Source organism: Perognathus longimembris, unplaced genomic scaffold (genome assembly GCF_023159225.1).
Source record: "Perognathus longimembris pacificus isolate PPM17 unplaced genomic scaffold, ASM2315922v1 HiC_scaffold_57, whole genome shotgun sequence".
Taxonomy (NCBI): Eukaryota; Metazoa; Chordata; class Mammalia; order Rodentia; family Heteromyidae; genus Perognathus; species Perognathus longimembris.
This window is the reverse complement of record NW_025961155.1, coordinates 17,773-43,573: the sequence shown is the minus strand read 5'-3', so window position 1 is coordinate 43,573 and position 25,801 is coordinate 17,773. Positions and strand designations below refer to the sequence as shown.

The following is a 25,801-nucleotide window of genomic DNA, read 5'->3' as shown; positions in this document are numbered from 1 at the left end:
CTATGTGTGTTTCCTCCGTTCCCTGTTTCCCCCCTTCCCCTTGTTCAGGGCTGCATAGGTTTCCCTCCCTTTCCCCTGTTTCCTCCCCTTTCCCTTCTTCAGGGCTGCATAGGTTTCCTTCCTTTGCTCCTCCCTTTTTCCTTGTTCAGGGCTGTGTAGGTTTCCCTCCTTTTTCCGGTTTCCTCTCTTTCCCTTGTTCAGGGCCACGTAGGTTTCCTCCATCCCCCGTTTCCTTCCTTCTGTTCTCTATTTCAGGGCTATATATGTTTCCTCCGTTCCCTGTTTCCTCCCTTTTCCTCCTTCAGGGCTGTGTAGGTTCCCCTCCCTTTTCCTGTCGTCTCGCTTTCCCTTCTTCAGGGCCGCATAGGTTTCCCCTCCCTTTTCCCCTGTTTCCTCCGTTTCCCTTGTTCAGGGCTGCGTAGGTTTCCCCTCCCTTTCCCCCTTTCCTTCTTCAGGGCTGCGTAGGTTTCCTTCCTCCCTCCCCAGTTTCCTTCCCTTTCCCTTGCTCAGGGCTGCATAGGTTTCCCCTCCCTTTTCCTGTTTCCTTCCCTTTTCCTTCTTCAGGGCTGCGTAGGTTTCCACCCGTTTTTTTTCTTCCTTCTTCCCCATGCCCCCCTCCTGCCCTACCCCGGGGGGGGGCAACAACTACACCCGCGTGGTCGAGTGCGCGTGGGGCACCGCCCGCCGCCCGGCCCGACCCCCCCGACCCCGACCCCGACCCCGACGGGCAGGTCGTCGGGCGAGCGCCGCAGGGCGAGGGCGTAGTCGGGGGGGTGGGCGGGGGCGGGGTCGGCGCGGGGCAGGGGGGCCGGGCGGCGGCGGGGGTTGGGGTCGGGGGTCGGGGGGGGCCGCGGGGCGGGGCCGGGGGTCGCGGCGGTGGGTCTCGTGCCTCCGCTTGTCCTTCTTGTAGTAGAGGGCGGCGAAGGCCAGGACGTTGAGGAAGAGGAGGGAGGCGCCCACCGCGATGGTCACGCTCAGCTCCGTCGAGTAGTCGCGCCGCGTCTCGATCAGCACCGCCCCGGGGTCGCCCGCGGGGTTGACCTCCGACCCCTCCGACCCCGGTGGGTGGGGTCGCCGGGCCGGGCTCCGCCCACCACCGCCCCCCAGGGCCGGGCGCTTGGTGCTGGGCCAGGCGGACCGTCGGTACGGGAACGACCCGGAAGTCCCGCCCACGCTGACCCCGGAAGTCCCGCCCACGGAAGTCCCGCCCGCCGCGCCCTCCGACCCCGGCGCCCGGGTCGTGGTGGACAGGTACTGCGCCAGGTCGTGCAGGCCGTGCAGGTGGGGCACGAGCTCGAGCCAGAAGGCCACCTTGGTGGCGCGGTAGTGGTCTCGCACCCGGGGCCGCAGCCCGATGTGCAGGTACAGCTGCTCCCGCGGGGTGTACTTGCCCCACGCCACCTCCTCGAACCGGTTCGGCTTCGTGTGGATGAACTTCGTGTCCTGCGGCACCGGCTGGTTCGGGTCCCTGCGGTGGGGGGGGGAAGCGGAAGTGGAACCGGAAGTGAGACCGGAAGCGGAAGTGGGACCGGAAGTGGGACCGGAAGTGGGACGGGGAGCGGGAATGGTGGCCGGGGGCGAAAGGAGACGGAAAAATGAAACCCGGAAGTGGAACCGGAAGTGGAACCGGAAGTGGAACCGGAAGCGGAACCGGAACCGGAAGCGGAAGTGGGACTGGAAGTGGGACAAGAAGTGGAACCGGAAGTGGAAAAGGGACCAGGAGGGGGAACGGCGGCCGGGAGCGGCGGGGGGAGGGAAAAGTGAAACCCGGAAGTGGAACCGGAAGTAAAAACGGAAGCGGAAGTAGGTTAGGAAGTGGGACCGGAAGTGGGAAGGGAAGTGGGACCGGGAGCGGACGTGGGGCCGGGGGCGGGAACGGCGGCCCGGGGCGATAGGGGAAGGAAAACAAAACCCGGAAGTGGGACCGGAAGTAAAACCGGAAGTGAAACCGGAAGCAGAAGTGGAGCAGGAAGCGGACAGGAAGTGGAAAGGAAAGTGGGACCGGGAGCGGACGTGGGACCGGGAACGGGAACGGCGGCCGGGAGCAGCGGGGGGAGGGAAAAATGAAACCCAGAAGTGAAACAGGAAGTGAAACGGGAGCGGAAGTAGGGCAGGAAGTGGGAAGGGAAGTGGGAGCGGACGTGGGGCCGGGAGCTGGAACAGCAGTGGCGGCGATAGGGGAAGGAAAACAAAACCCGGAAGTGGGACCGGAAGTAGAACCGGAAGTGAAACCGGAATCGAAAGTGGAAGAGGAAGCGGACAGGAAGTGGAATGGGAAGTGAAACCGGAAGCGGATGTGGTACCAGGAACGGGAATGGTTGCCGGGAGCGGCGGGGGGATGGAAAAGTGAAACCCGGAAGTGGAACCGGAAGTAAAACCGGAAGCGAAAGTGGAACAGGAAGCGGAAACAGAAGTGGAATAGGAAGTGGAACCGGGAGCACACGTGGAACCGAAAGCGGAAACGGGAAATGGAGCCGGAAGCGGACGTGGGACCAAGAGCAGGAATGGTGGCCGGGAGCGGTGGGGAAGGAAAAACGAAACCCGGAAGTGGAACCCGGAAGCGGAATAGGAAGCGGGACAGGAAGCGGAACTGAGACCAAGAGTGCAACCGGGAGTGGGACCATGGGCGGGAATGGTGGCCGGGGCGGTGGTGAAGGAAACATGGGATGCGGAAGGAGACCCGGAAGTAAACCAGGAAGTGGAAGTGGACCAGGAAGTGGCACCGCAAGTAGGACAGGAAGTGGGACAGGAAGCAGAAGTGACACCGGCGGTGGGACCGAGAGTGGGAATGGTGGCAGGGTAGGTGGGAGAAAGGAAAACGAAACCCGGAAGTGAAACCGGAAGTGAAACCGGAAGCGGAAGTGACGCAGGAAGTGGAATAGGAACTGGAATGGGAAGCAGAAGTGACACCGAGAATGGGGCCGGGAGTGGGACCGAAAGCGGGAATGGCGTCCGGGAGGGGAGGGGGACGCAGAAATGACACCCGGAAGTAAACCTGGAAACGGAAGTGGGACAGGAAGTGGAACTGGAAGCAGCGGTGACACCGAGAGCAGGACCGGGAGTGGAACATAAGCAGGAGCGGGCCCCGGAAGCGATGGGGGGATGGAAAATGGGACCCGGAAGTGTAACCGGAGGCGGAAGCGAAGCCGGAAGTCGGAAAGGAAGCGGAAGTGAGACAGGAAGTGGGGCAGGACGTGGAACCGGAAGCAGAACTGAGACCAGACGTGGGACCAGGAGTGGCCTAGGGGGCAGGAATGGTGGCTGGGGGTGGTGGGTGAAGGAAAAATGGGACAAGGAAGCAGAACCGGAAGAAAACCGGAAGCGGAAGTAGAACCGGAAGTGAGATGGGAAGCGGAACAAGAAGAAGTAGTGACACCGGGACTGAGACCGAGAGCGGGAACGTTGCCCGGGGGTGATGGGGAAGGGAAAACGGGACCTGGAAGTAAAGCGGAAGTAAAACCGGAAGCGGAAGTGAAACACGTAGTGGAACCGGAAGTGGAACAGGAACTCGAAGTCAGACCGGACGTGGGACCGGGAGTGGAACTGAAAGCAGGAGTGGGGCCCGGGAAGGAAAAATGGGGCACGGAAGTGGAACCGGAAGCAGAAGTAAAACAGGAAGTGGAACAGGAAGTGGAACAAGAGGCAGAAGTGACACCGGGAGTGGGGACCAAAATGGGAATGGTGACCGGGGGCGATGGGGAAGGAACAAAGGGACCTGGTAGTTGAACCGGAACTAAAACCGGAAGCGGAAGCGAGATAGGAAGTGTAACAGGAAGTGAAACAGGAAGCTGAAGTGACACCGAGAGTGGGGCCGGGAGTCGGTCCGAAAGCGGGAATGTAGCCCGGGAGCGGAGGGGGAAGGATCAATGGAACCCGGAAGTAAAGCAGGAAGCGCAAGTGAAACAGGTAGTGGAACAGGAAGTGGAACAAGAGGCAGAAGTGACACCGAGAGTGGAACCGGGCGGCAGTGGGAAATAAAGCGGGAGTGGGGGGGATGGAAAACGGGACCCGGAAGTGGAACCAGAAGTAAAACTGGAAGCGGAAGGAAAACAGGAAGTGGAACCAGAAGTGGACGAGAGACCCGAATCACGACCGGAAATGTAACGAAGAACGGAGTGGGGCCCGGGAGAGATAGAGGGTGGGAAAAGAGGACCCGGAAGTGAACCCGGGAGTAAACCCGGAAGAGGAAGTGGAACCGGAACAGGGACAGGAAATCGGGCCGGGAGCCGGAGTGCGGCCAGGAAGCGATGGGGGGATGGAAAACGGGACCTGGAAGTGGAGCCGGAAGCCAAGGTGTAACCGGAAGCAGAAGAGGAAATGAGACCGGAAGTGGGGGCGGGAGCGGAAATAAGACCGCGGAGAGATTGTGGAGCTGGAAGTCGGACCGGAAGTGGGACCGGAGGAGGAAGTGAGGCCCGAGGAATGACGGTGGGATGGAAACAGGAAGTGGAGATGGGGTCGGGAGCGGCAGCAGGAATTGGACCCGGAAAAGGAAGTCAAGGGGACACCGCGCTACGGGTTTCCTGCCCAGTGAGACTCTCCTTCCACACCGCCGTCTCCCACTTCCTGCCTCACTTCCGGTTACACTGTTGCATTTGCTACTTCCACTTCCACTTCCGGTTCCCTCTTCCTCTCCATTTCCGTTTGCCACCCTACTTCCTGTTTCCTGACTGGTTGGATTTCACTCCCCCCCATCTCTTTGGACTCTGGTCCCACTTCCTGTCCCATTTCCACTTCTGGGCCGGCAAACAGGTCTACTTCCGCTTCCTGTTTCGTTTCCGGGTCTACTTCCTGTTCCCCACTCGACGCCAACCTCTCCCACACACACTTCCTGGTTCCTTTCCTCTTCCTGTTTTACTTCCGATTTCACTCCCGGGTATACTTCCTGTTCACCAGCCAACGCCCACCCCCCCCACAAGCCCAGTCCCACTTCCGCTTCTGGTTTTGCTTTCTGTTCCACTTCCTGTTTCCCAGCTGATCCCCCACGAGCCTCAGGTACTACTGTAGGGTACACGCCCACTTCCCTTTTTACTTCCGGTTTCATTTCTGGGTATACTTCCTGTTTGCTATTCAACCCCCCACTTCCCCCACATGAGTACAACCTCACTTCCAGATCTTAGGCTTCCTGTCTCACTTCAGGTTTCACTTCTGGGTCTTCTGGGTCTACTTCCTGGTTCCCACCGCACTTCTGCTTTCATGTCCGGGTCCACATTCGCTTCCCGTTTCACTTCCTGGCCTATTTCCCATTCCCCACTTGATCCCCACTGACCCTACATACTTCCCATCCCACTTCGGGCTGTATTTTTGATTCTGGTTTCACTTCCGGGTCGACTTCCTGTCCCGTGTTCAGCCCCCACCTCCCCACATGCTTTCGGTCTCACTTCTGGGTCACTTCGGCTTCCTGTTTCACTTCCGGGTCTACTTCCAGTTCCGTGTTCAACCCCCACCTCACCGCATGCTTCCCGCTCTACTTCCGGGTTCACTTCCGCTTCCGGTTTCACTTCCCGGTCTACTTTTTGTTCCCTATTCAACTCCCATGTCGTCCACATGCTTCCCTCCCCACTTCCGGTTCCACTTCCGCTTCCGGTCCCCATTACGGTTCCACTTCCGGGTCCACTTCCCGTTCCGCATTCAACCCCCACCTCCCCTGCATGCTCCCCCACCACCCTACAGGCTTTTGAACTACTTCCGGGTCCACTTCCGCTTCCGGTTTCACTTTCGGTTCCGCCTCCGGGTCTACCTTTTGTTCCCTATTCAACTCCCATGTCGTCCACATGCTCCTCGGCCCACTTCCGGGTCAACTTCCGCTTCCGGTTTTACTTCCGGTTTTACTTCCGGGTCTAATTCATGTTACCTGTTCGACACCAGCCTCCCCTGCACGCTCCCCCACCACCCCACAGGCTTCCTGGACTACTTCCGGGTACACTTCCGCTTCCGGTTTTACTTCCGGTTCCACTTCCGGGTCTTCTTCCAGTTTTGTGTTCAACCCCCACCTCCCCACACGTTCCCTGCCCCACTTCCGGTTCCACTTCCGCTTCCCGTTCCACTTCCCGTTCCGCATTCAACCCCCAGCTCCCCTGCACGCTCCCCCACCACCCCACAGGCTTCCCGGACTACTTCCGGGTCCACTTCCGCCTCCGGTTCCACTTCCCGCCCCGCTTCCGGGTCCGCCTCCCGTCCCGCACCCTGCCCGCCACCTCCCCCGCGTGCTTCCCATCCCCACCCCCGACCCCCCCCGACCTTCCCGACCCCCGCGACCGACCCCTGCGACCCCCGACCCCCGACCCCCGGCGCCGTACCCGGTCTTGGCGAAGTTGGTCCAGTAGGTCATGACGACGGCGCTGAGCATGACGTCGTTGCGGGAGAAGTTGCAGGCGAAGAGGTCGGCGGCGGGGGCGTCGCCGGGGGCCAGGGGGACCCCGAAGACGTAGGGCACCTCGTCCCCGTGGGCGGCGGCGTCGGCCCAGCCGGGCCTGGCGGGGGCGGAGGCGGCGGAGGGGGCGGAGCCTGGGAGGTCGGCGGGGTCGGCGGCGGGGTCGGAGGCCGCGTCGTGGCACCGGTGGTAGAAGGCGTAGAAGTAGGTGGGCGACCCGTACTGCGCGTGCAGGTCCGCGGTGGCCACGGCCGGCGCCACCCACTGGTGGTCCGTGAACAGCGCCACCAGCGTCTTCCGCCGCGTCTCCGCGTTGTCCCGGTCCGCCCAGTCCGTGTACATGAACTTCACCGTCTCCCGCAGCGCCGCGCGGCCCTCGGGGAGCCCGTACAGCCCGTCCACGAACCCCGCCACGGCCGCCTCGAACGCCCCGGCGCTCAGCCCGCCCCCCTCGCCCGCCCCCCCGGCCGCCCCCTCCGCCAGACGCGCCCCCTCCCCCTGGTTCACCCCCAGCAGGATGTCGTAGTTCAGGAACTCGCCCTGCTCCATCAGGATCTGCGGGTCGTCCGGGATCACGTCCCCGTCGATCACCGGCCCGAACGCCACGTGGTAGGGCGCCGCCGGCGGGATCCACTGCCGCGTCAGCTCCGCCTGGGGCCGCGCCCGCAGGCACTCCACCAGCGCCGCCGAGTCCGCCGCGGGGCCTGGGGGGGGTGGGGGGGGGAGCCGCCCGGTCCCGTCGATCCGCCGGATCCCTCCGATCCGCCGGATCCCGTAGACCCGGCGGATCCCAGGAATCCGCTCGGTCCCAACGATCCGCCCTGTGCCCGGGATCCGCCCCACCACCGTCGATCCACTGGATCCCTTCCTTCCGCCGGATCCCATCGGTCCGTGGGATCCCGGGGATCCGCTCGATCCCGTCAGCCCGCCGGGTCCCATCCAACCATCGGATCCCATCGATCGGCCCTGGTCCCGGGAATCCACCCGGCCCCACCGATCCGCCGGATCCCTTCGGTCCACCCGATCCCATCAATCCGTTGGATCCCATCGGTCCGCCGGATCCCGTCATCGATCCACCCGATCCCGCCCAATCCACTCAATCGGCTAAATCCTGGGAATCCATTGGATCCCATCGATCCACTGGATCCCATCGACCCGCCCGGTCCCGGGGATCCACCAAGTCCTGTTGATCCACCTGATCCCATTGACCCAAGAGATCCCATCGATCCACCCTATCCCATCGATCCGCTCTATCCTGGGATTCCACCAGATCCCGTTGATCCACTGGATCCCATCGGTCCACCCGATCCCAGGCATACTCCCGATCCCGTCGATCCACTTGAACCGCTCAATCCGCCCTATCCCTGGGATCCACCCAACCCCACCGACCCCATCATCAATCCAGCGGATCCCGGGAATCCACCAGATCCCGTCGGTCCGCCAGATCCCACTGGTCCGCCGGATCCCATCGATCCAGCAGATCCCAGGAAACCACTTGATCCCATCAATGAGGCCTGTCCCTGGGGTCCACCCAACCCCACCGATCCCGTCCACCCGCTGGATCCCTCCGATCCACCGGATCCCGTCGACCCAGCGGATCCCAGGAATCCACTTGATCCTGGGAATCCACCAGATCCCGTTGGTCCGCGGGATCCCGTCATCGATCCACCCGATCCCGCCCAATCCCACTCGATCGGCTAAATCCTGGGAATCCATTGGATCCCATCTATCGACTGGATCCCATCTATCCGCCCAGTCCCAGGAATCCGCCAGATCCTGTTGATCCGCCTGATCCCATCAATCCACCCAACCCAACCGATCCACCGGATCCCTTCGATCCACCAGATCCCATTGGTCCACCAGATCCCATTGATCCGCTGGATCCTGGGAATAAACTCGGTCCCGTCAGTCCACCCGATCCCATCGATCCGCCGGATCCCGCTCGATCCGCCCAACCCCACCGACCCGCCCGACCCCGTCGCCGACCCGCCCGATCCCGGGAACCCACCGGATCCCGCCGTCGACCCTCCGCCGGCGCAGCCGACGCGCTCGGCCAGCGCCCGGGCGTACTTGGCGGGCTGGTAGTTGACGGCCCAGCTGGAGAGCGCGGTGCCGCTCTGGATGATGGCCTTCTGGAACAGGCCTGTGACGGGGGGGGTGGGGGGGGAGAGGACTGAGCACAGCACCCGGGGGTACCGAGCGCAGCACCCACCCAGGAGTACCGAGCACAGCACCCGGGAGTACTCAGTACAGCACCCGGGAGTACCGAGCACAGCACCCGGGAGTACCGAGCACAGCACCTCATGGGAGGACCACCCCCACCCCGGGGCCCCCGTGCCTCGGTTTACCTTCGGAGTAGTGGGAGAGCGTGAGGAGGCTGACGCACGAGGCCCCCGCCCCGGACCCGAACACCGTGACGCGCTTGGGGTCCCCGCCGAAGGCCGCCGCGTTCTCCTCCACCCAGCGCAGCGCCTGGATCTGGTCCAGCAGCCCGTAGTTGCCCTTGGCCGCCTGGTCGCCGGTGCTCAGGAACCCTGCGGGGGCGTGGGGGGGGGACCGGGGGTACTGAGCACAGCACCCGGGGGGACTCAGCACCCAGCACCCGGGGGGACTCAGCACCCAGCACCCGGGAGGACTCAGCACCCAGCACCCACCCGGGGGGACTCAGCGCCCAGGACCCGGGGGAGGACTCAGCACCCAGCACCCACCCGGGGGGACTCAGCACCCAGCACCCGGGAGGACTCAGCACCCAGCACCCACCCGGGGGGACTCAGCGCCCAGGACCCGGGGGAGGACTCAGCACCCAGCACCCACCCGGGGGGACTCAGCACCCAGCACCCCTGGGAGGACTCAACACCCAGCACCCGGGGGGACTCAGCACCCAGCACCCACCTGGGGGGACTCAGCACCCAGCACCCAGGGGGACTCAGCACCCAGAACCCGGGGGGACTCAACACCCAGCACCCACCCAGGGGGACTCAGCGCCCAGCACCCACCCGGGAGGACTCAGCACCCAGCACCCGGGGGGACTCAGCACCCAGGACCCAGGGGGAACTCGGCGCCCAGCACCCCCGGGATGACTCAGCACCCAGCACCCAGGGGGACTCAGCACCCAGCACCCAGGGGGACCGAGTAGTCAGTATGTAGCACCTGGGGTACTGAGATACTTGCTATTATTATTATTATCGCTGTTATTTGTTACTATTATTATTATTTATTATTATTATTTACTGCTATTATTATTATTGTTATTATTATTTACTGCTATTATTGTTGTTATTATTATCGCTATTATTATTATCGCTATTATTTATTACTATTATTATTATTTATTTACTGCTATTATTATTATTGTCATCGCTATTATTATTATCGCTATTATTATTATCGCTATTATTTACTGCCACCATTGCTATTGTTTGTTATCATGACTATTATTATTGTTATCGGTATTATTATTGCTGCTGTTATCATTATTATTATTATCGCTATTATTTATTATTATTATCGCGATTATTTATCATTACTATTATTACTATCGCTATTATTTATTAGTCTTGCTATTATTGTTACGATCGTCGCTATTGTTAGCATCGCTATTATTATCGTCATCGCTGTTATTTATTATTATTGGTTATTATTATTACTTATTGCCACCACTTCCTGCCACCGTCGGTATTGTTTGCCATCATCGCTGTTATTATTATTATTACGGCCATCACGGTTGTTCTTGCTATTATTATTATTGCTATTATTTATCGTCATTGTTATCGCGGTTGTTCCTGTCGTTATTATTATTATCGCTGTTATTATTACTTTTTCCGTCGGTATTGTTGGCATCGTCAACTGTATTATTATTACTGCTATTATTATTGTTATTATTACTATTATTATTGCCGTTATTATTATTGCTATTATCGCTATTATTCTTGCTATCATTATGATCGGTATTATTATTATTGTCATCGATATTGTTTTTGTATTATTATTATTGCCGTTATTATTATTCTTCTTGTCATTATTATTATCGCTATTATTATTATTGTCATCGATATTGTTGGCGCCACTAACCCAGTTCTTCTTGTTATTATTCTTATTGCCGCCGTCGATGTTATTGGCACGATTAACCCGCTTCCTCTCCCTACCCTTCCTGTTACTGTTCGTGTGATTTGTTATTACCGAGGTTACTGTTATTCTTGCCATTGTTATTGTTCTTATTCTTCTCGCTATTATTATTGTTATCGCTATTATTATTATTATTATCATCGCTATTATTATTACTATTATTATTGTTATTGTTGTTGTTATTGTTATTATTATTATAGCCATTATTATTATTATCGCTATTATTACTATTATTGTTATTGTTATTATTATTATCGCTATTATTATTACTACTATTATTATTATTGTTGTTGTTATTATTATTATTATTGCTATTATTATTATTACTGCTATTCTTGCTATTATTATTATCGCTATTATTATGATCGGCATTATTATTATTGCCATCATCATCACCATCGTTATTATTATTGCTATTATTATCACTATTGTTATTGCAATTATTATCGCTATTATTATTATTGCTATTATTTACTACTATTATTATTTATTACTATTACTTCCAGCTATTATTGTATCGTTTGTTACCATTACTATTATTATTGATATCGTTATTCTTGCTATTATTTATTATTATTATCGCTATGGTCATTGCTATTATTATTATTGTTATTATCATGATTATTATTATCGCTATTATTTACTACTATTATTATTATTTATTGCTATTATTTACTGCCACCATTGCTATTGTTTGTTATCATTACTATTATTATTGTTATCGGTATTATTATTGCTGCTGTTATCATTATTATTATTATTATTATCGCTATTATTTATCATTACTATTATTATTGCTATTATTTATTCTTGCTATTATTATTATTATCGCTATTATTTATTATTATCGCGATTATTTATTATCATTACTATTATTATTATTGCTATTATTTATTATCGCTATTATTTATTCTTGCTATTATTGCTATTATTATTACGATCGTCGCTATTGTTAGCATCGCTATTATTATCGTCATCGCTGTTATTTATTATTATTGGTTATTATTATTACTTATTGCCACCATTTCCTGCCACCGTCGGTATTGTTTGCCATCATCGCTGTTATTATTATTATTACGGCCATCACGGTTGTTCTTGCTATTATTATTATTGCTATTATTTATCGTCATTGTTATCGCGGTTGTTCCTGCCGTTATTATTATTATCGCTGTTATTATTACTTTTTCCGTCGGTATTGTTGGCATCGTCCACCGTATTATTATTACTGCTATGATTATTATTATTACTATTATTATTATTGCTATTGTTATTATTGCCGTTATTATTATTGCTATTATCGCTATTATTCTTGCTATCATTATGATCGGTATTATTATTGTCATCGCTATTGTTTTTGCATTATTATTATTGCTATTATTATTCTTCTTCTTGCCATTGTTATTATTGCTGTTATTATTATTGCCGTTGTTATTATTGCTATTATTATTATTGCCGTTATTATTGTTATTATTATCGCTATTATTATTATTGTCATCGATATTGTTGGCTCCACTAACCCAGTTCTTCTTGTTACTATTCTTATTGCCGCCGTCGATGTTATTGGCGCGATGAACCCGCTTCCTCTCCCTACCCTTCCTGTTACTGTTCGTGTGATTTGTCGATGTTATTATCGCGGTTACGGTTATTCTTGCCATTGTTATTGTTCTTCTCGCTATTATTATTGTTATCGCTATTATTACTATTATTATTACTGCTATTATTATCATTACCCTTGCTATTCTTCTTGTTATCGCTATTATTATTATCGGTATTATTATTATCATCACTATTATTACTATTATTGTTATTATTATTATTGCCATTATTATTATTGCTATTATTATTACTATTATTATTGTTGTTATTGTTATTCTTATTGCTATTATTATTATTACTGCTATTCTTCTTGCTATTATTATTACTATTATTATTGTTCTTATTCTTCTTGCTATTATTATTGTTATCGCTATTATTATTACTATTACTATTGTTATTGTTGTTATTATTATTGTTATTATTATTGCCATTATTATTATTATTATCGCTATTACTATTATTATTATTGTTATTATTATTATTGATATTGTTATTATTGTTGTTATTATTATTGCTATTATTATTATTACTGCTATTATTCTTCTTGCTATTATTATTACTATTATTACTATTATTATTGTTATTATTATTATTGTTGTTACTGTTATTATTGTTATTATTATTGCCATTATTATTATTATCGCTATTACTATTGTTATTGTTATTGTTATTATTATTGTTGTTATTATTGTTATTATTATTATTGCCATTATTATCGCTATTATTATTATCGCTATTATTATTACTATTATTATTATTGCTATTATTGCCATTATTATTATTATTATTATCGATGTTATCACTATTATTATTGTTTTTGTTGTTATTATTATTGTTATTATCATTACTGTTATTATTATTGCCATTATTATTATTATCGCTATTATATTACTATTATTATTATTATTGTTATTATTATCGCTATTATTATTACTATTATTGTTGTTATTATTACTATTATTATTGTTATTATTGTTGTTATTGTTATTATTATTACTGATATTCTTCTTGCTATTATTATTATCGCTATTATTATTACTATTATTATTATTGCCATTACTATTATTATTACTGCTATTATTATCATTACCCTTGCTATTCTTCTTCTTCTTATCGCTATTATTATGATCGGCGTTATTATTATTATTGCCGTCACCGTCACCATCGTTATCATTGTCGGTATTATTATTATTGCCACCATCGTTATTATTGTTATGATCGGTATTACTATTATTGCCATCATCGTTATTATTATTGTGATCGGTATTATTACTCCCCGTCATGGTTATTCCTGTTGTTTGCGGGCGGGGAGTACTACGCAGCCCTGAAAAAGGGGTGGAGGGGCGGGGAGTACTATGCAGCCCTGAAAAAGGGGTGGGGAGGGGTGGGTTGGGCGGGTGGGGAGTACTACACAGCCCTGAAAAAGGGTGGGGAGGGGCGGGGAGTACTACGCAGCCCTGAAAAAGGGGTGTGGAGGGGCGGGGAGTACTACGCAGCCCTGAAAAAGGGGTGGAGACGGGCGGGTTGGGCCCGGGGCGGGGCGGGTCGGGCCCGGGGCGGGGGCGGGGGCCGCGCGGCGGCTCACCCAGGATGCCCAGGCGGTAGTTGAGCGTGACGACGATGACGTTGCCGTAGCTGGCCAGGATGCTGCCGTCGATCAGGTTCCCGGTGCCTTCCATGTACGACCCACCGTGGATGTAGACCATCACCGGCTTCTTCCCGCTAGGGTCGTGGAGGTCTACGGGGGGCGGGGGGGGTTGGGGTGGGGGGCGGGGGGCCGGGAGGCAACGGAGATCAATGACGCGTAATCAATAATCAATATTGGAAATCAATCGATAATCAATAACCGACAGTCGGCGACCGATAACCGACGGTGCTGATCGATAACCCATAATGCTGATCGATAATCGATGACGATGATCAATAACCGATGCTGATCAATAATCGATGAGGCTGATCGCTAATCGATAACGATGACCGATAACCGATGAGGCCGATCGATAATCGATAACTATGATCGATAACCCATAATGCTGATCGATAACCGATAATGATGATCGATAACCGATAATGATGATCGATAATCAATGATGATGCTCAGTAATCGATAACGATGACTGATAACCGATGAGGCCGATCAATAATCAATAACTATGATCGATAACCGACAATGCTGATTGATAACCGGTAAAGCTGATCCATAACCGATAATGAGATCGATAATCGATAATGACGTCAATCGATGACGACGATCAATAATCGATGATGATCAAAAATTGATAATGCTGATCGCTAATCGATAATGCCGATCGATAATCAATAATGATGACCGATAACCGATGGGGCTGATCAATAACCGATAACGACGATCAATAATCGATAATAATGATGATCAGTAACCGATAACGATGCTCAATAATCGATGACAATCAGTAACTGATGATGCTGATCAATAATCGATAGTGGTGATCAATAAGAGGCTGATCAATAACCGATAATGATGATCGATAATCGATAACTGATGATCGTCAATCGATGACGATGATCAATAATCGATGGCGATCAGTAATTGATGACGCTGATCAAAAATCAATGATGCTGATCGACAATCAACAATGATCACCAATAACCGATAACGCTTATCGATAATCCATAATGCTGATCGATAACCGACGACGATCGATAGCCCATAACGACGATCGATAACCCATAGTGCTGATCAATAATCGATAACTATGATCAATAACCGATAATGCTGATCGATAACCGGTGAAGCTGATCAATAACCAACGATGATGATCAATAAACGAGAACGCTGATCGATAACCGACAACGATGATCAGTAATCGATGATGATCAATAACCAATAATGACGATCGGTAACCGATAACGCTGATCGATAACCGATAACCTGATCGATAACCGATCACACCGACCGATAACCGATAACGGCGGCCAATGGCCGACGCGCGGTCGCCGAAGATAACGATCAATAACCGACCCTCGACCCTCAGCAACCGACGGCGACGACGACCACCCCACCCCCCCGTGCTCGGTGATCAATAATCGGTAATCAATCAATCACCGATCGCCCATCGCTAAGACGCGCGGCGTCCGACAACCAATCGACCGCCGATCGATAATCAATAACCGATCGCCAACCGACGATCAATCAATGATCGACAATTAATCGAACATTGGTAACTAATCGATAATCGATAATCAATCAATAACGATCAATCGACACTCGGCGAGTCAATCGGTACCAGAGAAGCTAATCGATGTCAGATAAGCTGATCGCGATCCAATAGGTTAATCGATATCCGATAGATTGATCGGTATCAATAAACTGATCGGCATCGAATAGATCAATACTAAATTCATCGACATTGAATAAACTGATTACGATTAAATAAATTGATCGATATCAGATTAATTGATCGGTATTAAATACATTGATCGGTATCCGATAAATTGATCGATATCAGATAAATTGATTACTATTAAATAAATTGATCGACATCCGATAAATCCATATCCAATGAGTTAATTGATATTAAATAAATCGATCGATGTCGAATGCGTTGATTGGCATTAACCAAATTGATCGATAGTCAATTGACCGATATCAAATAGATTGATTACTACTAGATACACTGATATCAAATAAATTCATCAATACTAATCGATTAATCGATGTCAAATGCATTGACCAATACTAAATAAATTAATCAATCGTAAATAAATTGATCGATATCAAATAAATTGATTACTATTAAATAAATTGATCGATAGTAAATAAATTGATCGATAGTAAATAAACATCAATTTATCTGATTAATACTGAATAAATTAATCGATATCAAATAAATTGATCGATATCAAATAAATTGATCGACATCCAATACATTGATTACTATCAAATAAATTGATCGACATCCAATACATTGATCGACGTCCAATAAATTGATCGACATCCAATAAATTGATCGACGTCCAATGCATTGATTACGATTAAATAAATTGATCGATACTAAATAAATCGATCGACGTCAAATAATAGCAATTATTGATCAGAAGAGAATAGAACAAAGTAGCAATAACTAATCAATGAGAACGAGGAAAATAGAGGAAAATAGGAATTAATGGGAGAAAAATATATTTTAAAATTAATTATTATTATTATTAATAATAATAGAAATGAATATATGAAAATAGTAATTATTGATCATCGATCATAAGAGGAAAAGACACCAAATTACCAATAACTAATCAATAAGAATGAGAAAAATAGAGGAAAATAGGAATTAATGGCAGAAAAATGTATTGAGAGAGAAATAATAATAATAATTATTATTAATAATAGAAATATATGAAAGTAGTAATTATTGATCATTGCAATGATCAATAATCGATAATCACAGGAAAAGACACCAAAGTGGCAATAATTAATCAATAAGAACGAGGAAAACATAGGAAAATAGGAATTAATGGGAGAAAAACATATTAAATGTAATTATTATTATTATTAATAATAAGAAGAATAATAATATGAAAATAGTAATTATTGATCATCGATAAGAAGAGGAAAAGACACCAAATTGGCAATAACTAATCAATAAGAACGAGGAAAACAGAGGAAAATAGGAATTAATGGGAGAAAAATATATTTTAAAAGTAATTATTATTATTATTAATAATAATAAAAATGAATATATGAAAATAGTAATTATTGATCATTGATCAGAAGAGGAAAAGACACCAAATTACCAATAACTAATCAATGAGAATGAGCAAAACATAGGAAAATCATAAATAATGACAGAAATATATTTTAAAATTAATTATTATTATTAATAATAATAGAAATAAATATATGAAAATAGTAATTATTGATTATAAGAGGAAAATACACCAAACTAGCAATAACTAATCAATAAGAATGAGAATAGGGGAAAAATATATGAAAATAATAATAAAATAATGATAAAATAAAATAATAATAAAATAATAAAATAATAATAAAAAATAAAATAATAATAAAAAAATATAAAAGGTAATTATTAATAAAGATAGTTATTGATAATCATAAGAGAAACTATATTAAGATAGCGATTATCAATGAATAATAATAATAATAATAATAATAATAATGAGGCGATTAGGAACAAGAATGAAAATAAAATGGAAATAAAATGAAAATAAAGTGAAAATAAAATGAAAATAAAATGAAAATAAAACTCTAAGTGTCAATAAAAACGAATGAAAATGCGCGACAATGACAATCAGCGGAAATAAATTTAAATAGAAATAAATAGAAATAAGTAGAGGTAAATAAAAATATTAATAGAAATATAAATAAAAATGTTAATAAAAATATAAATAAAATATTAATAAAAATATTAGTAAAAATATTAATAAAAATATAAATAATACATAAATAGAAATATAAATAAAATATTAATAGAAATATAAATAAAATATTAATAGAAATATAAATGAAATATTAATAAGAATATTAATAAAATAAATAAACATTAATAGAAATATAAATGAAATATTAATAAGAATATAAATAAAATATTAATAGAAATATAAATTAAATATCGTTAAGAATATAAATGAAAATATCAATAAAAATATAAATAAGAATATTAATAAAAATATAAATAGAAATATAAATAAAATATTAATAGAAATATAAATAAAATATTAATAGAAATATAAATAAAATATTAATAAGAATATAAATAAGAATATAAATAAAAATATAAATAAAAATATTAATAAAATGTAAATAAAATATTAATAGAAATATAAATAAAATATTAATAAAAATATAAATAAAATGTTAATAGAAATATAAATGAAATATTAAGAGAAATATAAATAAAAATTAATAGAAATATAAATAAAATACAAATAAGAATATTAATAAAAACATAAATAAAATGTTAATAGAAATGTAAATAAAAATTAATAGAAATATAAATAAAATATTAATAAAAATATAAATAAAATATTAATAGAAATATAAATAAAAATATTAATACAAATAAATAAAGTAAAACCAAGTAAAAATAACAATACACATGGCCGTAAATAAATAATAGGTAAATAACAACAATCACCAGAAGAAAATAAATAATAATAAGTAAGAATGAAAATAAATGAGTAATAATAAGGAAAAAGGCAAACGATGATCAACAATAGCCGTAAGATAAATAATAATAATATAACGATAATGAAAAATAATGGAAATAATAATGAATAGTCGCAGAATAAATAATAATAACGGAAAATAACGGGAATAGTAATGAAAAATAATAGAATAATGGAAGAGCGAGCAAAGAAACCATGATTAGAATAAATAATAAATAATAATAATAATATATAATAACACGCAAGTAATAATACAATAAATAACAACGAAGGAAGTCAGGCGAATCCATAATAATAATAAATATCAATAAAAATAAACAATAATGGCGGGAAGACGAATCAGAACGAATAGATAATAGCAACGTAATAATAATAATAATACGCCAAATTTAATTTTAAAAATCGACTTAACCCGGCGCCCGCAGGTCGCCCCTCGGGGGGGCCGAGGGCGGCGTTCGGGACGTTGACTTCCTGCTTCCTGCCCCTCCCACTTCCTCCCTCCGTGGATGATCCCGTAGCTCCTATTCATTTCCGCTTCGTTTCCTGTTCATTTCCTGTTTCCTATTCATTTCCTATTCATTTCCTGTTCACTTCCTGTTCATTTCCTCCTCTATTTATGTTCTTTTCATTTCCTCCTCATTTCCTGTTATTTCCTCTTTATTTCCTCCACATTTCCTTTTTATTTCCTCCTCATTTCCGTTTCATTTCCTATTCTTTTCCTTTGCATTTCCTCTTCAATTCCCCTTTATTTCCTCTTCATTTTCTCATTTCCTATTCATTTCCCCTTCGTTTCCTATTCATTTCCTCTGTTTCATATTCATTTCCTGTTCACTTCCTGTTCATGTCCTCCTCACTTCCTTTTTATTTCCTATTAACTCCTCATTTCCTATTCATTTCCTATTCGTTTCCTATTCATTTCCTGTTCACTTCCTGTTCATTTCCTCATATCCTTTTGATTTCCTATTTATTTTCTTTTCATTTCCTCCTCATTTCCCCTTTATTTCCTCCACATTTCTTCTTTATTTCCTCCTCACTTCCTTTTTATTTCCTATTAACTCTTCACTTCTTCCTCATTTCCTTTGTTTCCTATTCACTTCCTGTTCACTTCCTGTTCACTTCCTCCTTTCCTATTTATTTTCTTTTCATTTCCTCCTCATTTCCTGTTATTTCCTCCTCATTTCCTGTTATTTCCTCTTTATTTCCTCTTTATTTCCTCATTTCCTTTTCATTGCCTTTGCATTTCCTCTTCATTTCCCCTTTATTTCCTCTTCATTACCTATCCATTTCCTCTTCATTTTCTCATTTTCTATTCCTTTCCTCATTTCCCCTTCATTTCCTATTTCATATTCATTTCCTGTTCACTTCCTGTTCATTTCCTCCTCGCTTCCTTTTTATTTCCTACTAAAGCTTCACTTCCCCTTCATTTCCTCCTCGTTTCTGATTCATTTCCTCCTTGTTTCCTATTCATTTCCTGTTCACTTCCTGTTCTTTTCCTCCTCGCTTCCTTTTTATTTCCTACTAACTCTTCACTTCCCCTTCATTTCCTCGTTTCCTATTCACTTCCTGTTCACTTCCTCTTCATTTCCTCCTCATTTCCTCTTCATTTCCTCCTCATTTCCGATTCATTTCCTGTTCACTTCCTCTTCATTTCCTCCACACTTCCTTTTTATTTCCTATTATCGCTTCACTTCCCCTTCGTTTCCTCCTCGTTTCCTGTTCACTTCCTGTTCATTTCCTCCTTGTTCCCTTTTGATTTCCTATTCATTTTCTTTGCATCATTGTTTATTATTATTATTTTTCCTCATTATTATTATTATTTATTATTATTATCATTTCATCCTCACTATTATTATTTATTACTATTATTGTTTTACCCTCATTATTGTTATTATTCATTATTATTATCATTTCACCCTCATTATTGTTATTATTTATTATTATTATCATTTCACCCTCATTATTGTTATTATTTATCATTATTATCATTTTACCCTCGTTATTATTATTTACAGTTATTTTATCCTCATTATTATTATTTATTATTATTATCATTTCACCCTCATTATTATTATTATTTTACCGTCATTATTGTTATTATTTATTATTATTATCATTTCACCCCCATTATTGTTATTCATTATTATTATTTTACCCTCATTATTATTATTTATTATTATTATCATTTTATCCTCATTATTATTATTTACAGTTATTTTATCCTCATTATTATTATTTATTATTATTATCATTTTACCCCCATTATTATTATTTATTATTATTATCATTTCACCCTCATTATTGTTATTATTTATTATTATTTTACCGTCATTATTGTTATTATTTATTATTATTTATCATTTTATCCCCATTATTATTATTAGTCATCAATATCATTTTATCCTCACTACTATTATTTATTATTATTATTTTACCATCATTATTATTATCATCATTCGTTATTATTACTCATTATTATTATCATTATTCGTTATTATTATCATTTCATCCTCGTTATTATTATTATTCTTATTCGTTATTATCATTATTATTATTATCATTTGACCCTCGCTATTGTTATCCATTATTTACGGTTATTGTTTCAACGTCTTCCTCGTTATTATTTATTATTATTATTATTTTACCATCATTATTATTATCATTATTCGTTATTATTATTCATTATTATTATCATTTCTTCCTCATTATTATTCTTATTCGTTATTATTATCATTATTATTATTATCACTCGTTATTATTATTACCATTCGGTCCTCATTGCTGTCACCACTTCACCCTCGTCATTATTATTATTATTGTTTATTATTATTCCTCATTGTCGTTGTTGCCCCCTCCGTCTCGGCCCTTACTCTGACTTCGCCCTCATTGCCGTTATTATTATTGTTCCCGTTGTTATTATTGTTCCCATCGTCCTCGTTATTTACATTATTATTATTAGTTCCATTATTATTATTATTATTTCCATTATTATTATTTCCATTATTATTATTATTTCCATTGTTATTATTGTTCCCGTTGTCCTTGTTATTTCCATTATTATTATTATTTCCATTATTATTATTCCCATTATTATTATTATTCCCATTATCCTTGTTGTTTCCATTATTATTATTATTATTTTCATTATTATTATTATTTCCGTTATTATTATTATTTCCATTATTATTATTTCCATTACTATTATTATTATTTCCATTATTATTATTATTCCCGTTGTCCTTGTTATTTCCATTATTATTATTATTTCCATCATTATTATTATTTCCATTATTATTATTATTCCCATTGTCCTTGTTATTTCCATTATTATTATTTCCATTACTATTATTTCCATCATTATTATTATTTCCATTATTATTATCATTTCCATTATTATTATTATTCCCATTGTCCTTGTTGTTTCCATTATTATTATTATTCCCGTTGTCCTCATAATTTCCATTATTATTATTATTATTTCCATTATTATTATTATTATTTCCATTATTATTATTATTTCCGTTATTATTATTGTTCCCGTTATCCTTGTTGTTTCCATTATTATTATTATTCCCATTATTATTATTATTATTTCCATTATTATTATTATTTCCAATATTATTATTATTATTTCCATTGTTATTATTATTCCCGTTGTCCTCGTGATCGCCATTGTTATCATTGCTCCCGTTATTTCCATTGTTATTATTATTAATAATATCGCTCGTTGTGTTTCCCCCCCCCAAGAAAAACCACCAATTTCCCCGGGGGCCCCGCACTCAACCACTGTGTAGATAAACAATAATCAATAATAATAATAACGAAGATAAAATAACTGTGAATAAGGAATAATAATAATAACGGGGATGAAATGATGATAATAATAAATAATAACAGTGAGGCTAAAACGGTAATAGTAATAAATAATAATAATGAGGATCGGATGATAATAATAAATAATAATAATAATGAGGATCGGATGGTAATAATGATTATAAATAATATACGGTATACTATTATTATTAATTTATTATCATTTGTTATTATTATTGATTTATTATCATTTGTTATTATTATTGATTTATTATCATTTGTTATTATTATTATATTATTGTTATTATTGGAAGACTAATGGGTAGTAGAATACATTATTATTATTATTATTGCCGTCGTTATTGTTGATTATACCCACCATGCATTTCTTCCTTTCCACATCTCATTATTATTATCTTTATTAAAATTAATTATTATTATTATATTATTATTATTATTATAGGAAGAATGAATGGGTAGGAGAACATATTATTATTATTACTATTGTTATTATTTATTCTACCCACCATGCATTTCTTCACTTCCGTATACCACTATCATTGTCATTCATGATTATTTATTATTATTATTTATATTATTATTATTATTTATATTATTATTTATTATTATTACTTATATTATTTATTATTATTATTATTTATATTATTATTATCATTATTATTTATATTATTATTTATTATTATTTATATTATTATTTATATTATTATTTATTATTTTTATTTATATTATTATCATTATTTATATTATTATTTATTATTATTATTTATATTATTATTTATATTATTACTTATTATTATTTATATTATTATTATCATTATTATTTATATTATTACTTATTATTATTATTTATATTATTATTTGTTATTATTATCATTATTTATATTATTATTATTATTATTTATATTATTATTTATATTATTATTATCATTATTTATATTGTTATTTATTATTATTATTTATACTATTATTATAGGGTTCAGTTCCGTATTATTATTATCATCATCATCGTTTTTCTTGTTATTATTATTTATATTATTATGACGATGATAGGAAGAAAGCCTATTGTTATTAATCATTATTATTATTATTATTATTATTGGGTATTTCTGTTATTATTGTTGTTATAATCACCTGAGATTTCCATTATTAATATTATTATTATTATTATTATTATCTGGGATTTCCATCATTATTATTATTATTATTATCTGGATTTCCATCATTATTATTATTGTTTTTATCTGGCATTCTATTATTATTATTATTATTATCTGGGATTTCCATCATTATTATTATCTGGATTTCCATTATTATTATTATTGTTTTTATATGGGATTTCCATTATTATTATTATTATTATTATTATTATCTGGGATTAACATCGTTATTATTGTTTTTATCTGGGATTACTATTATTATTATTATTATTATCTGGGATTTCCATCATTATTATTATTGTTTTTATCTGGGATTTCCATCATTATTATTATTGTTATTATTATTATTATCTGGGATTTCTATTGTTATTATTGTTATCTGGATTTCCATTATTATTATTATTGTTGTTATTATTAGAGCAGGAATATCCCTTGGTTTACTTACCTCGTACTCTCATCCATGGTTATTATTATTATTATCGATCGTTGTTATGTGTCCCACCCACAATGCATTTCTTCACGACCACCCATCATTATTATCGTTTATTATTATTATCGTTATTTATATTATTGTGATGATGAGGATAGGAAGAAAGCCGGGGTCCCGTTCCATATATGGTTATTATTAATTATTATTATTATTATGGGGTATTTCTATTATTATTATTGTTATTATCACCTGAGATTTCCATCGTTATTATTTATTATTATTATTATTAATGTTCGGATTTCTGTTATTGTTATTGCTGTTGTTGTTGTTGTTATTATTAATCATGATGATGACGATTATCTGGAAATTCCCTTAGTAATTATCATTATTGTTATTGTTATCTTCTGGGATTTCTAGCCTCCCTACTTCCTCTTCACTTCCTCCCTACTTCCTCATCACTTCCTCCCCACTTCCTCCTCACTGCCTCCCTACTTCCTCCTCACTGCCCGCCGACTTCCTCTTCATTTCCGCCCTACCTCCTCGTCACTTCCTCCCTACTTCCTCCTCACTTCCTCCTCACTTCCCGAATACTTCCTCTTCATTTCCTCCCTACTTCCTCGTCACTTCCTCCCTACTTCCTCGTCATTTCCTCCCTACTTCCTGGTCACTTCATCCCTACTTCCTCCTCACTTCCTCCCTACTTCCACCTCACTTCCTCCTTACTTCCGGCTTACTCCCGCCTCACTTCCGGTCCAATCCTTACTCCCGTGGTACTTCCGCCCCCGCTTCTTACTTCCGCCTGACTTCCGGTTCACTTCCGCCCCCACTTCCTGGTTCCGCCCTCACTTCTGGCCCCCCACCCGTCTCCCTCCTGGTCCGATTCTCCCTCCCGCGGCTCCCCGCCCCCAGTTCCGCCCTCACTTCCTACTTCCGCCTTACTTCCTCTGCACTTCCGGGTCACTTCCTGTCCCCCAACGCCTCCCCCTAGTCCGGTCCTCCCTCCCATGGCACCCCCGCACCACCCAGGGTCCCTTCTGCCCCACTTCCGCCCTCACTTCCTACTTCCGCCTCACTTCCTCCCAACTTCCGGGTTACTTCCGGGTCCCCCAACGCATCCCTCCCGGTCCGACCCTCCCTCCCACGGCACACCGCACCACCCTGGGTCACTCCTGCACCCACATCCGCCCCCACTTCCTACTTCCGCTTACTTCCTCTCCACTTCCGCCTCACTTCCTCCCCACTTCCGGTTTGCTTCCCGGTCCCCCACGCCTCCCTCCTGGTCCTACCGTCCCTCCCACGGCACCCCCCGCACCACCCTGGGTCCCTTCTGCCCCCACTTCCGCCCTCACTTCCTACTTCCGCCACATTTCCGGGTCACTCCCGGTCCCCCAACGCCTCCCTCACGGTCCGACCGTCCCTCCCACGGCACCCCGCACCACCCTGGGTCCCTCCTGCCACCACTTCCGCCCCCAATTCCTACTTCCTCCTCCCTTCCGCCTTACGTCCGTGTCACTTCCGGGTCCCCCAATGCCTCCCTCACTGTCCGACCGTCCCTCCCACGGCACCCTGCACCACCCTGGGTCCTTCTGCGCCCACATCCGCCCCCACTTCCTACTTCCGCCTTACTTCCTCTCCACTTCCGCCTTACTTCCGGGTCACTTCCGGGTCTCCTCCGGTCCCCCATGCCTCCCCCTGGTCCGACCCTCCCTCCCGCGGCACCCCCGCCCCCGCCCCCTCCCCACTTCCTCCCCCACTTCCCACTTCCTCCCCACTTCCTCCCCACTTCCGCCCCGCTTCCTCACCGCGGCGGGCGGGCACGTAGAGGTTGAGGTAGAGGCAGTCCTCGCTCTGCTCGGCCAGGGCGGGCGCGGCGGCGTCGAGGTTGGCGGAGAACCAGGCGGGCAGCATGTCGCGCGGCAGGGCCCGCTCGTCCAGCGGCTGCGGGCAGACGGGGGCGAAGCGCGCGGCCTCGCGCACCCCGGGCCACGACGACGGCGGCTCGGGCGCCTGGAAGCGGCGGGCGCCCGTGGGGGGCGCGGCGTAGGGCACGCCCAGGAACCGGTCCACGGGGCCCAGCAGGTCGCCGGGCGACGCCACGCGCACCCCGCGCAGGCGCCCGTAGCTCGT

At 43.2% G+C, this 25,801-nt stretch overlaps 1 protein-coding gene across 1 annotated transcript; it reads right to left on the bottom strand.

The window, feature by feature from the left end:
* On the bottom strand, positions 1 to 25,801 carry LOC125345494 (neuroligin 4-like). The gene is given in 8 exon segments (XM_048337627.1): positions 1 to 246; positions 708 to 813; positions 815 to 1,468; positions 6,300 to 7,077; positions 8,382 to 8,516; positions 8,722 to 8,907; positions 13,680 to 13,832; positions 25,477 to 25,801. Coding segments are annotated over 8 exon segments (2,364 nt in total). The 5' UTR covers positions 25,583 to 25,801.